General features: G+C 55.1%; 1 protein-coding gene across 2 annotated transcripts; it reads right to left on the bottom strand.

Annotated features, from left to right (window-relative positions):
- Positions 1-1788: 1788 nt before the first annotated feature.
- On the bottom strand, positions 1789-12095 carry LOC112107436 (phosphatidylinositol N-acetylglucosaminyltransferase subunit C). Of its 2 annotated transcripts, none has more exons than XM_026656184.1 (2): positions 12044-12095; positions 1789-3199 (listed from the first exon to the last, which is right to left on the bottom strand). In XM_026656184.1, exon 2 carries the CDS (start codon positions 2974-2976, stop codon positions 2083-2085), a length of 894 nt encoding a protein of 297 aa, XP_026511969.1. In that variant the 5' UTR covers positions 2977-3199; positions 12044-12095; the 3' UTR covers positions 1789-2082. The 2 variants fall into 2 exon arrangements, with proteins under 2 accessions (XP_026511969.1, XP_024056897.1); XM_024201129.3 differs by lacking the exon at positions 12044-12095 and adding an exon at positions 6486-6575.
- Between the last annotated feature and the right edge of the window lie 1113 nt (positions 12096-13208).

Here is a 13208-nt window from a genome sequence, read left to right as displayed (position 1 = left end):
CCCCCTCCCCCCTTCAACAGCCCAAGGAGCTGGGCTCTAAGTTAGCTAACTCCTCTGGGTCTGTGTGTGCATCTAGCAGCTGCCCTCCATGCCAGGGCAGGCTGCTGGTTGGTAGTGGTCCAAAACTAGCTGGCTGTTTGGTGAGGGGATGGATGGTTTCATGGGTAAGGCACTGGACTGAGATCAGGAGCATTGGATTCAATTCTTCCCTCTGCGACCTGTGGGCAGGACACTTGTGCCTCCATTCTGGAGGTGTAGAAAAGGACGTATTATCATCTCCTTCTGTCTGGCTAGTCTATTTACACTGAGCTCTTTAGGGCAGTGACTGTCTCACTATGTATGTACAATGGGCCCCTAGGTTCTATTGTAATAATCATTTCCATGGTGCTGTCTGGGTACAGGAGGTGACCTTGCATGCTAAGGCTGGGGTTTATTGTACAGCTGAGCCATTCCACCAATCCCCTCCTGCTGTTCGACTCCTCTCAGTCTGTTCTTCATGCCCTCCCCGCCACGCTGTCCTAGCACTGAAGTAACCAGCAGGACTCGGAGCGCTAGCGGGAACAGCTGTTCCAGAGAGCGAGTGCTGAGCACCAACCTGTCCAGTGCAGGGAGCACTGCCATGGATCGCTGATGGAGGAGCTCACACATCAGAGCAAGAGTGCATGGATGAGCAGCATGAAACAAACCCGTCGGGGGAGTTACACCCATGACCATGATTTAAACTAAGCCTCTCCCTGAATGAACGCGTAAAACCCAGAATCCAGCCCTCGGATCTGACACCGAGAGCGAGCAATCCCTGCTGAAGCATGTTGGGAACAAACAGTCCTGCAGAGCACAGGTAGCACAGAGGTGCGAACGGAGAGGCCTCTCAGAGCTGTCTTGCTCTCGTGGGAAGGAGACAGCACTAGCCACAGCTGAGTCAGTCGGTAATGGACTGGACTCAAAGGGGAGCAGCACGATAAGGCCAGACAACTCAGGCACGTCCATCATCTCGTGTTCCAGCCAAGCAGACCAAGCTGGCTCGCCAGAGTGTTGCTGGAAGCCTTTGGCAAACAATCCCCTTCCTCTGCTTGTGCCTGTCTTTTAGCGGAAATACCCAGCGCTACATCAGCCTGAGAAGGGAAGATGCCAACGCAATAAGAACCTGGGGATGTTTCCAGACACACATCGGACCCGACAGCTTTGCAACCTGCAGGGAGATAAAGCCAGGGTGCTCTGCTTGAGTTTCTCACTGGTTGTGTTACAGTAACACACAGAAATCCCATGCAACACTGGAATGGGAGCAAACACAGGGCCTTCCAATGCACAGTCAGGTATCCTGCATTCCCACTCCTGATCTGCCCCCCTGCCCCACACTCCTGCTTCTGCGGTGACACCTCTGAACTAAGAAATGTAAGCTCTGCCCTTTAACAAAATAAAGCCCCTGGATCTGATCTGCCTGCCCCATCAGCTGCCCCCCATGTGCTGCTCCCGCTGGGCTGTTTCACAGAAGAATGACAAAGGCAGAGAGGTTTGAGGGATTGGATGCTTTTAATAGCCAGAAAGTCCAGCTTGCCAAAGAGATTTCGAAAGCTGCTTTCCAAATACCCAGCAATTCCAGTGGGCCTCGCCTACACCAGCAAACTTTGGCTAAAACATTCCCCACTATTGCTACCATTAATTCAGTTCCCCAAGCAGGAGAGCCAACAGCAGCGCTAGTGGGGAGAAGACGCTCGTGCCCTATAGCTGGTATTAAGTGCCACATACGTCATGGAGACCTGCTCTGAGCAGGTAATGTGGTGGATAAAATGCTGGCATCTGCCTGCAGTCCTCTGTCTACTTGTGCTCTCGCCACGCTTCCGCGTTGGGAGCTCAGCTAGTATTAATGAGTGAGAGCGATACACATATACATTGTTGGGGGGAAGTTCCTAGTATGTACCAAGCAGTTTGTCTCACTCTGGGAGAAGAGGCTCTGTTCTAACACTGCAACCTCCCCCACACTTCTCTGTGATTCTGGCACTCAGGAGGTCGTCTCTAAGGCAGAAGGCTTTTGTTCCGGTAGCACTGTAGGGGTCCTGCCGGCCTGCTGTGTCCTGGACGAGTCTACATGAGGAACCTGGAGAGGTCGTCCTTGATTTCAGCTTCATCCCAAGGCCCATGGATGTTGTCTTTGAGCAGCTGCAGCCGGATGAGGCAGTAAGGACACAGGCATGAAATGGAGACCAGCAGAAGGGCAAAGAGAAGAGCGGCGACGCCCGAGACGGTCAGCAGCCCAGCCAGCGCAGACAGGGCGAAGAGCAGGGTCACTCCCACATAGCAGCGGGGTGTCCGCGCTTTGAGCTTCTTCTGCAGCATGGGCCACAGGGCAAACATCTGGATGGCGAAGGTGACCATGGCGAAGGTGTGCAGGGAGCGGGGCAGCCGGGAGGCCAGGCACACGGAGGCGAAGATGGCCATGTTGAGGGATAGCGTGCTGGAGACGATGGCAGCATTGGCCCCATAGTCGAAGAAGATCAGGTGCCCCAGGAGCATGAGGACCGACATGGCGTAGATGGTGTCCGTGCTGATCGACTCCGTCAGGGTCTTCAGCACTGGGGAGAAGCCATAGGTGAAAGCTATGAACACCAGGGTGCTTTTCAGATCCGCCCACCGGGTCCGACCGCTCTCCTTCCTCCCCACCCCCAAGTCTATGACATCAAACAGGACGTAGCCAATCAGGGAAGAGGCCAGGCCAGCCCCAAACAGCCACTGTGGGGTCAGCAGCCCATTGTCCATGTACCACCAGATGACGACGAAGACGCAGACGCTGCACAGCTGTTGGATCACCACCCCGGACTCAAACACCACTGCCCAATACTGGTACTTGCGGGCGTAGATGTTCTTCCGCAGCTCCTCCAGGAACCGGTGGTCCACATAGTTATCTGGGAAGGGCTGCCTCTCATACAGCACCTTCTGCCAGCACTTCCCAGGGCTCGCTTCCACCTGGGCACAGACCATTCTCCCAGCACAGCCCTGCTGCGTCAGCAGCCTCTTGGAGATTCCCTCACACAGTCCTGGGAGAGCCACACGCAGGGGAGGGCTCGTTCTCCAGGAGTGCACAAGTAGAAGGTTTCTGTAGTCCCCTCCTCCGAGAAGGGCTCATCACAAAGCGCTCAGAGCTCTGTGCATCAGGCTGGGGCTGAGAGTCACCTCTTCATTCTGTGCAGAGCCCTGCCAGCTCCTAGAAAACAAACACACAATGGATCACTCAATTGCTGGGCAATGCAGACCAGAGATTCAATGACTGAACTCTGATTCCCAGGCAAGGCCTGGGAGCTCTTTGAGAAAAGCAGGAGACCTTGCACAGAAAAAGCTATTGCACTGCTGTTAGGGCAGCAACATTCAGTTCCCTCGGACTCTCTCACACACTGCTAGCCAGATGGCTTCTGTCATATGAGCATCTTTGGGTGCTTTTTCTGGTAACTACAGATTAGAACAGAGACCTAAGAGTCGGCATTCCTGGGTTCTGTTCCCAGCTCCATCCCGAGCCCATGCAACCTTGAGCAAGTCCCTTAATCTCTCTGAGCAGAACCAAATACCAAGCTAGCTACCGGGCAGTGACTGCAGAGAGAATTGCATGGAGAGCTCTGGGTCCTAGCACCGTCGTGCGGCTGAGCCCCTTGCCTGCGCCATGCATGCTGCAGGACAGATGGTGGGGAAGGAAGTTAGCTAGAGGCAAAGGAGCCAAGCAGCCCCTGCATGGGGTTAGGCTGGGTCTGTTCTGCCCCTCCGCAGAGCAGATGGGAATCCTTTACTAAAAGGGGTAAAATTCAAGCCCTGATCTATGTTCCCTCTAAGCTGTGCGGCCGCGCAACAGGCTATCAAGGGCCATGCAGGCAAGGAGAGGTGCCCCTCCCCCAGCCCCGAGCTGCTGTGGCAAGAGAGGGCTGGGGGGGGGGAGTCCTCTCTCCCCACTGCAGCTCAAGGCAGCCTGCACCCCAGAGCCCTCATCCCCAGCCAGAGCCCTCAGCCCCCCGCACCCCAACCCTCTGCCCCAGCCCTGAGCCCCCTCCCACACTCGAATTCCTCACCCCTACCACACATCACCTCCATATTGGTGCACATAACCAAATTCATTCCACACATGGATGTAAAAAATTAGAGGGAACATTGGCCCTGATGTCTTATTCCTGTATCTTTTTTGTTCCAATGTCCTAAGTCCAAGTGAACTCTGAACAGCAACTCTCTTACACGCACTGGAGGAAAAGCTGACTTCACTGACGGCAGTGGGAGTTTTAACATTAACTTCAAGGGAGTCAGGATTTCACCCATCACATTTCTCGTCCTTCAGAGGAAATGAATGGTTTAGGTTCTCATGCCCTAGCACAGCGCTGCAATGTTGAGCGTTCCCCAGGCTGCAGGAATGGCTTTATATAAATGAGAAAATCCCTGGTTGCAGTGGATTTTTTTTTTTTAAATGAAAAACTTTTCTAGGCCAAATTTCACCTGATTCTTTCTTTGAAAAGAGAGTGAAAATATCTTTACACTACAGGCAAAGAGGAATTTTTCTTGACTGTAAATACTATGGAACTCATGAACGAGACCGAAATAGAAATCCAATTGCGTTAGTGTTTGGAAAGGGCTGGTGGATGAAACACACCAAGGACTCACAGTTACCTCGTAGGAGTGTAGCGAGGCCCTGGGTGCAGGAACCATTATATCTCTGAAGTCTGCCCGCTAAGGCCCCAGGTTTGCAATGAGCGCTGGGTGGATGGATCTCTGTGCCAGCACAGTGCCCCATGGAGACCAGCAGGATCGAGAACAGCTCAGTTCTCAGAAGTTGAGCCCATTCCCCGCTCAAGGAAAGCCTGAGTAAACGTGCCTGGTTTTGCAACATGCCCCAAAGATTACCAGCTCGGTGCTTGGGCAGAGCAAATGGCATGGGTTAAATTCTGAGCCCTGTGCTAAGAACACCCTGCCTCAGCCCAGGAACAAACGGCTCAAGGGACTCCCAGCCCCAGAGGCACCCCACTTCCCCGGATCTCAGCTCCTGGGTGAAAACTCTAGGAGGGGAAGAGACAACAGGAGCTAAATCCTGGAGAGCTGTACAGATCAGACACATGGGGAGCAGAGGACTGTACACATCAGGGGTGTGTGTGCTCACGGCTGTACAGATCAGGGGGTGTGTATGCAGGGCTGTACAAATCAGGGGTATGTGACTGTGAAGATCGGGGGTGTACACAGAGCTGTACAGATCAGGGGTATGTGTGTGTGGCTGTACAGATCAAAGTGTGTGGGGGGGTCTGCTGGGCTGTTCAGGTCAGGGAGTGTGTAGGGGCTGAACAGAGGGGAGGGAGATGGGAGCCTGTACAGATTGGGGGGATGTAGGCAGGGCTGTACAGGTCAGGGAGGTGTGGGGTGGGCTGTACAGATTGGGGTTGTGGGGTGGAGGGCAGTACAGGTCAGGGTGTAGGCAGGGCTGTACAGGTTGAGGTGTATAGGCAGGGCAGTACAGGCCGACCGGGGGTGGGGGAAAGTGTGGGCCTGTACAAGCTGGGGTGTAGGCGGGGCTGTATAGGTTGGGGTGTGTGAAGCAGGGGACTGAGCAGATCAAGGGGGTGGGAAACAGGCAGTTGTATAGATGGAGTGTGAGGGAGGTGTAGGCTGGGTTGTACAGGTTAGGATGTGTGTTGTGTGGGGAGCTGTACAGGTCGAGGGGTGTGGGGTGGGGGGGGGCTGTACAGATTACCGTGGAAGACAGGCAGTTGTATAGAGGGGGTGTGGGGGTGGAGGGCAGTTGTATAGATGAGGTGTAGGCGGGGCTGTACAGATCAGGAGGTGTAGGCAGAGAGGCTGTACAGGGCAGGGGGTTGTAGGCGGGGGGCTGTGCAGGTTGGGGGGGTGTAGGTGGGGCAAGGGGCTGTACAGCACAGCGTGTTGTGAGGTGGTGGGCTGTACAGATCAGGGTGTAGGCGGGGCTGTAGAGATCAGACTGTTGTGGGGGGGCTGTATAGATCAGGGAGGGGTGCAGGCTGGGCTGTACACAGGTTAGAGTGCAGGGTCGGGGGCTGCACAGGTCGGGGGGTGTAGGAGCGGGGGGGCTGTACAGCGCAGGGTGCTGTGAGGTGGTGGGCTGTACAGATTGGGGTATAGGTGGGGCTGTACAGGTCAGAGTGTTGTGGGGTGGGGGCTGTATCGCTCGGGGAGGGGTGCAGGCTGGGCTGTAAAGGTTAGCGTGTGGGGGGCTGCACAGGTCAGACACGCGGGGCGGAGACGCAGCGCGCCCCCAGCGGAGCTCGGGCAGCAGGCGGGGCTGGGACCCGACACTGCCGCTTCCCTGCCTCCAGTTGCCGGACGCGGCGAGCCCCGCCTTCTGCTGCCGCACCCACCCCCGGCTCCCCCGAGCGGGAGCGGGCCCCGCAGGGGGCCGTGCTGGGCTCCCCGCTCCTGCTGCCCCGAGCCGCGGGCTCTGCTGCCAGCAGCTTCCCGGGGCGAGGCAGGGAAGGGAAGGAACCGGGGTGCGGTACCTGGGCCTGGGCCGCTGGGGAGCCGCTTCCTGTCTGCGCGGGGGCGCGAGTCTCTCCCCGCCGTGTAGGCAGGGCCTGAGCCTGTCTCCGCGCGGGGCTGCCCCCTGCTGGCCTGCGCGCTGCCGGCTCTGCAGCGAGACACGCCAGCCTGTGTCGGGCCGGGAGCGGGGCGGGCAAGGGGCGGAGCGGGAGTGCGCTGCTGCCAGGGCGGCTAGAGCGTGGGGCTGGACCAGGGCCGGCGATAGGGGGCCAGATAGAGTGTGAAAAATCAGGACACTTTTGGGGGGGGGGGTTAATAATTGTGTATATAAATGAGAGCAGGGGACTGGACTCGATGACCTCTGGAGGCCCCTTCCAGTCCTAGAGTCTATGAATCTATGGCCTGGTCTACACTAGGCGTTTATGTCGAATTTAGCGCCGTTACATCGAATTAACCCTGCACCCGTCCACACCACGAAGCTATTTAGTTCGACATAGAGCTCTCTTAAATTCGACTTCTGTACTCCTCCCCAACGAGAGGAGTAGCGCTAAATTCGAAATGGCCATATCGAATTAGGCTAGGTGTGGATGGAAATCGACGCTAATAGCTCCGGGAGCTATCCCACAGTGCACCACTCTGTTGACGCTCTGGACAGCAGTCCGAGCTCGGATGCTCTGACCAGCCACACAGGAAAAGCCCTGGGAAAATTTGAATTCCCTTTCCTGTCTGGGCAGTTTGAATCTCATTTCCTGTTTGGACATCGTGGCGAGCTCAGCAGCACTGGCAACGATGCAGAGCTCTCCAGCAGAGATGGCCGTGCAATCGCAGACTAGAAAGAGGGCCCCAGCATGGACTGATCGGGAAGTCTTGGATCTCATCGCTGTGTGGGGCGATGAGTCCGTGCTTTCCGAGCTGCGCTCCAAAAGACGGAATGCAAAGATATATGAGAAGATCTCTAAAGCCATGGCAGAGAGAGGATACAGCCGGGATGCAACGCAGTGCCGCGTGAAAATCAAGGAGCTGAGACAAGGCTACCAAAAAACCAAAGAGGCAAACGGACGCTCTGGATCCCAGCCCCACACATCCCGTTTCTACGAGGCACTGCATTCCATCCTGGGTGCGGCCGCCACCACTACCCCACCCGTGACCGTGGACTCTGAGGATGGGATATTGTCCGCGGCCGGTTCCTCGGACATGTTAGCGGACGGGGAAGATGAGGAAGGAGATGAGGAGGACGAGGCAGTCGACAGCGCTTGCACCGCTGATTTCCCCGACAGCCAGGAGCTCTTCATCACCCTTACCGAGATCCCCTACCAACCGTCCCCAGCCGTTACCCCGGACACAGAATCAGGGGAAGGATCAAGCAGTAAGTGCTTTAAACATCTAAACATTTATTTTTAACAGAACTGGAATATTTATAATATTAACAATGGGTTTTTCATGAAGTGATTTAAACATCTAAACATTTATTTTTAACAGAACTGGAATATTTATAATATTAACAATGGGTTTCTCATGATTTCTTTGCCTTAGGCGCTTAACTATTTAGTCCCAACTATTTAAAAAAAATCTAACAATGTCCGGTTTTTCATGATTCTGCTGCCCAAGACGCTCCACTCTTTAGTCCCTGCCAGTGCAGCTACACCAAAATCCGGTCTATATGTCCGGGGATAGAGATGAAATCCTCATGGGAGATCTCAACGTAGCTCTCCTGGAGGTAATGTTCAAGCCTGTTCATCAGGTTCCTGGGGAGAGCGATCTTATTGGGTCCTCCGTGGTACGAAACGTTTCCGCGCCAGGAGACAATCAAGTACTCAGGGATCATTGCCCTGCAGAGCATGGCGGCATACGGCCCTGGTTTTTGCAGGCTTTCCCTAAGCATCCGTTCCTTCTCGCTGTCCGAGATCCTCATCAGGGTGATGTCGCTCATGATGCCCTGCTTTGAATTAGGTAGGGGAATGTTAGTATTGGGACTGCTTTACAGCCACGCGGTGGAGGCGGGAGAGGGGCAGCATACAGGGATCTTTCCCTGGGACAGCCGCGAGGGGGTGGGACAGGGGCAGAGTTCATGCTTGCCTGATTGCTGGCAGCAGAGACTGGCATTGCTTTCAATGTGAAAGGAGGCCAGTGCTACTATTAAAGTTTTAAGCAGCCACAAGTCTACGGCTTACCATGTTTGCCCGCTACACAAATTCCGGTGTCCTGCCCCGCTTCTTAGATCGCCACTGCAAGACCACAGGCACTGAAGGCGAGGGCCGAAAATTCGACCTTGTCCTGAGTGCGCATGTGATAGGTGCAGTGCATGGTCTTGTTCACAGAGAAAGACTATGTTCTTTGTTCACAACTACATTTATCTTTCTGAGGAATTTACTCCCTTTTTCTCATTCCCACAGCCACATCTGCGACTGTCTCCCAACCCAGCGTGGCATCACAGTCCCAGAGGCTAGCGCAGATTAGGCGGAGGAAGAAGAAGACGCGGGAGGACATGTTCTCAGAACTAATGTTCTGCTCCCGAGCCCAGGCAGCCCAGCAGACACAGTGGAGGGAGAACTTGTCCCAAATGCACAGAGCAAACATGGAACGGGAGGAGAGGTGGCGTCAGGAAGACCAGCAGGCGACTCAAACGCTGCTTGGACTGATGAGGGAGCAAACGGACACGCTCCGGCGCCTTGTGGATGTTCTGCAGGACCGGAGGCAGGAGGAGAGAGCCCCGCTGCAGTGCATCTGTAACCACCCTCCCCCGCCACCAAGTCCCATACCCCCCTCACCCAAAGTCCAAAGAAGGAGGGGCGGCAGGGGCCGTGAAAAGTTTCACTCCACCCCTGCAGAGTGCTGTAGCACTAGAAGGCTCTCATTCCCCAAACTTTGAAAAGTCCTTTCCTACCCACCTCACACAAGCCCCCGTCCAAGTTCCAACCCCCCTGTTTCATGTGTTGTTACTAATAAAATATACGTTTCTGTTAATTACTGTTTCCATCATTTTCTTTTGGAGGAGAGTCTGTGTGAAGGGGGGGAAGGTGGTTGGTAATTGGACAGTATAGTCACCTTTAGCAGGGTACAGAGGCGGGGGCAGGTCCAGCAGCAGGGCACATACACAGTGCAGTTACTAGTTACCCTGGTCAGTCTGGGAGGTGGTTTTCATGTTCTGTGGGGGGGGGGGGGTTTGCTCTGTGACTTTGTGGCGGGGGAGGGCAGTTACAGATCTTATGCAGCGGTCCTTATCCTGGATCACAGAGCCACACAGCAGGGGATCTGTAACCCTCCTCCCCCTGCCAGAAAGTCACATAGCCGACACATACACGCAGTCCCGCCCAGGACGGCTGGCAGGCTCCGTTGAAACAACCAGTCCACCACTGCGGAGCCTGTCATTCCAGGAGTTTAGAGGCATCATTTGCATCACTACACTACACCCGCCCCCACCACAGTCTGCGTCCCAGGTTTAAAACAGTCCCGCGAAAACAGTAATAAAGACAACGGTGTTCATTAAGAAAATAGAACTGATTTTATTTTTTGGGAAGGGGGTGAAGGGGGTATGTAGCTGGAGAGGATAGTCAACATAAACTGGGTAAAGAAACGGGGGCAGGTTCAGCTTCTGTGTCCACAAACTTAACAGTCACTGGTTACCCTGCTCACTGTGGAACCTAGCTTTCAAAGCCTCCCGGATGCACAGCGCGTCCCGCTGGGCTCTTCTAATCGCCCGGCTGTCTGGCTGGGCGTAATCTGAAGCCAGGGTATTTGCCTTAACCTCCCACCCCGCCATAAAGGTCTCCCCCTTGCTCTCACAGAGATTGTGGAGCACACAGCAAGCTGCTATAACAATGGGGATATTGGTTTCGCTGAGATCACAGCGAGTCAGTAAGCTTCTCCATCTCCCCTTGAGACGGCCAAAAGCACACTCCACCACCATTCTGCACTTGCTCAGCCGGTAGTTGAACAGTTCTTTTTCTGTGTCCAGGGCGCCAGTATAGGGCTTCATGAGCCAGGGCATTAGCGGGTATGCTGGGTCCCCGAGGATCACTGTAGGCATCTCCACATCCCCAAGACTTATTTTGTGGTCCGGGAAGTAAATACCTTCCTGCAGCCGTCTAAACAGACCAGAGTTCCTGAACACGCGAGCGTCATGAACCTTGCCCGGCCATCCGACGTTGATGTTGGTAAAACGTCCCCTATGGTCCACCAGTGCTTGCAGCACCATTGAAAAGTAGCCCTTTCTGTTAATGTACTGGCTGGCCTGGTGGTCCGGTCCCAGGATAGGGATGTGAGTTCCATCTATAGCCCCACCGCAGTTTGGGAATCCCATCGCAGCGAAGCCATCTATGATGGCCTGCGCGTTTCCCAGGGTCACTACCTTTGAGAGCAGTACCTCAACAATTGCGTTGGCTACTTGCATCACAACAACCCCCACGGTAGATTTGCCCACACCAAAGTGGTTCGCGACTGACCGGTAGCTGTCCGGCGTTGCAAGCTTCCAGAGGGCTATGGCCACTCGCTTCTGGACAGTCAGGGCTGCTCGCATCCGGGTGTCATTGCGCTTCAGGGCAGGGGACAGCAACTCACAAAGTTCCAGGAAAGTCCCCTTCCGCATGCGAAAGTTTTGCAGCCACTGGGATTCATCCCAGACCTGCAGCACTATGCGGTCCCACCAGTCCGTGCTTGTTTCCCGGGCCCAGAATCGCCGTTCCACAACATCCACATGACCCATTGCCACCGTGATGTCCTCGGCGCTGGGTCTCGTGGTTTCTGACAGCTCTGTGCTACTCTCATACTTCAGGCCCTCACCGCGGTGCCGTAGCCTCCTCGCCTGATTTCTCTGTATCTGCCTCTGGGAAAGGTGGATGAGAAGCTGCGAGGCGTTGACAACGGCCACAACTGCAGCGATGGTCGCAGCGGGCTCCATGATCGCAGTGCTGTGGCGTCCGCGCTGTCACTGACCAGAAAAGTGCGCGAACTGATTTCCCGCCGGCGCTTTCAGGGAGGGAGGGAGGGCGGTAGTGATGGACGGATGACGACAGTTACCCAAAAGCACCCTCGACACATTTTTTTACCCAGAAGGCATTGGCGGCTCGACCCAGAATTCCAATGGGCAGCGAGGACTGCGGGAACTGTGGGATAGCTGCCCACAGTGCACCGCTTCCAATGTCGACGCTTGCCCCGTTAGTGTGGACTCACAAAGTCGAATTACTGTCCGTAGTGTGGACACACACGTTCGACTTTGCAATATCGATTCCACATATTCGATTTAAGTGAAATCGAACTACCCTCGTAGTGTAGACATACCCTATGAATATCTGGTCTGGTCACCCTCGCAGGAGATCGGATAAATCCGAAATATCCAGTCACCCCAAGCAGCCTGCTCCGATGCCAGCTGCCCCGGGAGCAGACCTGGTGGAAACGTTTCCGACGGAGTGTTTTCTTCCGTCTGGAGATGCCGCTTTGTCAGAATCAAACCGTCCCAAGGGACCGTGTTGATTTCAGTGACATTTTGTTTTGGACAAAAATCACAACGCAGCATTTGGTCAGAACAGACCAGTTTGATTTATAGTAGAAATTATAAAATAATTAAAAAAATCATATAAACCTGAAATAGTCCGAAGTTGCAGTGGCAGCGAGTTGTATGGGCCCGTGGTGCCCGGGCTCCAGCAATATTCAGGGCCCGGGCCTCGTCTCCACCAATGTTCAGGGCCAGGTCTCTCCCCCGGCCCCGCCTGCCTCCCCCGAGTGTCCCTCAGCCCCCGCTTGCTGCCCCCACGCACCTCCCCTAGGCCCTTGTCCCTGCCTCTCCCCTGCAGCTGGCAGCTGACTCCCTGCTGGCTTGCGGCATCAACTGCCGCCGAGGGGTCCTAGTGCCCCCCATCACTAGTCACAGGGCAGACTGACCCTGAGCCTGCCCTTCCGCCTCAGACCCTTTCATTTTCCGGCGGGACCCTCCACCAGCACAGGGGGCCCCCCAACCCGCGGTCACCGCTCCTGCCCCACACTTGACAAGGGGCAGCCCCACTCCCCACCCCCAGTGAGGCTACAGTGAGTGGCAGCAGCAGGGGAGGAGGCGCACATGTGATGGCAGCCCCCCTCCCGGCACCCACCAAAGGGGAGTTGAGGGGGCTTCCTGGACCTGAGAGGGGCCCTAGGAGCACGTGCACTGACAGTGGTGCGAGGTGAGTGTGGTGCAGGGGGGAAGAGGAGGGCCCCTCCCCCGGAGCTCACTGCTGCCAGCAGGGAGAAGGCTGGGGGTCCTCCTCTCTGGCCTGCCTGAACCCCCAAATCCTCATCCCCAGCCCCTCCCCACCTCAGAGCCCTCACCCCTGCACCCCAATCCTCTGCCCTAGCCCTGAGCCCCCTCCCACACCTCAAACCTCTCATCCCCACCCCAGAGCCCTCACATTTTTACATTATTTTAAAAAACATACAGTAACTCCTCACTTAACGTTGTAGTTATGTTCCTGGAAAATGCTACTTTAAGCGAAACGATGTTAAGCGAATCCAATTTCCCCATAAGAATTAATGTAAATGGGGGGGGGGTAGGTTCCAGGGAATTTTTTTTGCCAGACAAAAGACTATATTTTTATATATACACACACATATACACAGTATAAGTTTTAAACAAACAATTTAATACTGTACACAGCTATGATGATTGTGAAGCTTGGTTGAGGTAGAGGAGACAGAGGGTGGAAGAAGGTGGGATATTTCCCAGGGAATGCCTTAGTGCTAAATGATGAACTAGCACTCTGCTGAGCCCTCAA

The sequence above is a fragment of the Terrapene carolina genome, unplaced genomic scaffold (assembly GCF_002925995.2).
Source record: "Terrapene carolina triunguis isolate 2854851 unplaced genomic scaffold, T_m_triunguis-2.0 Scaffold212, whole genome shotgun sequence".
Lineage (NCBI taxonomy): Eukaryota > Metazoa > Chordata > Testudines > Emydidae > Terrapene > Terrapene triunguis.
The sequence above is the reverse complement of the archived record's forward strand: the minus strand, read 5'-3'. Positions and strand labels throughout refer to the sequence as shown.

What these genes read in the sequence shown, in the direction of transcription:
- LOC112107436 (XM_026656184.1), bottom strand. Translation starts at nt 2,976, where the DNA reads ATGGTCTGTGCCCAGGTGGAAGCGAGCCCTGGGAAGTGCTGGCAGAAG.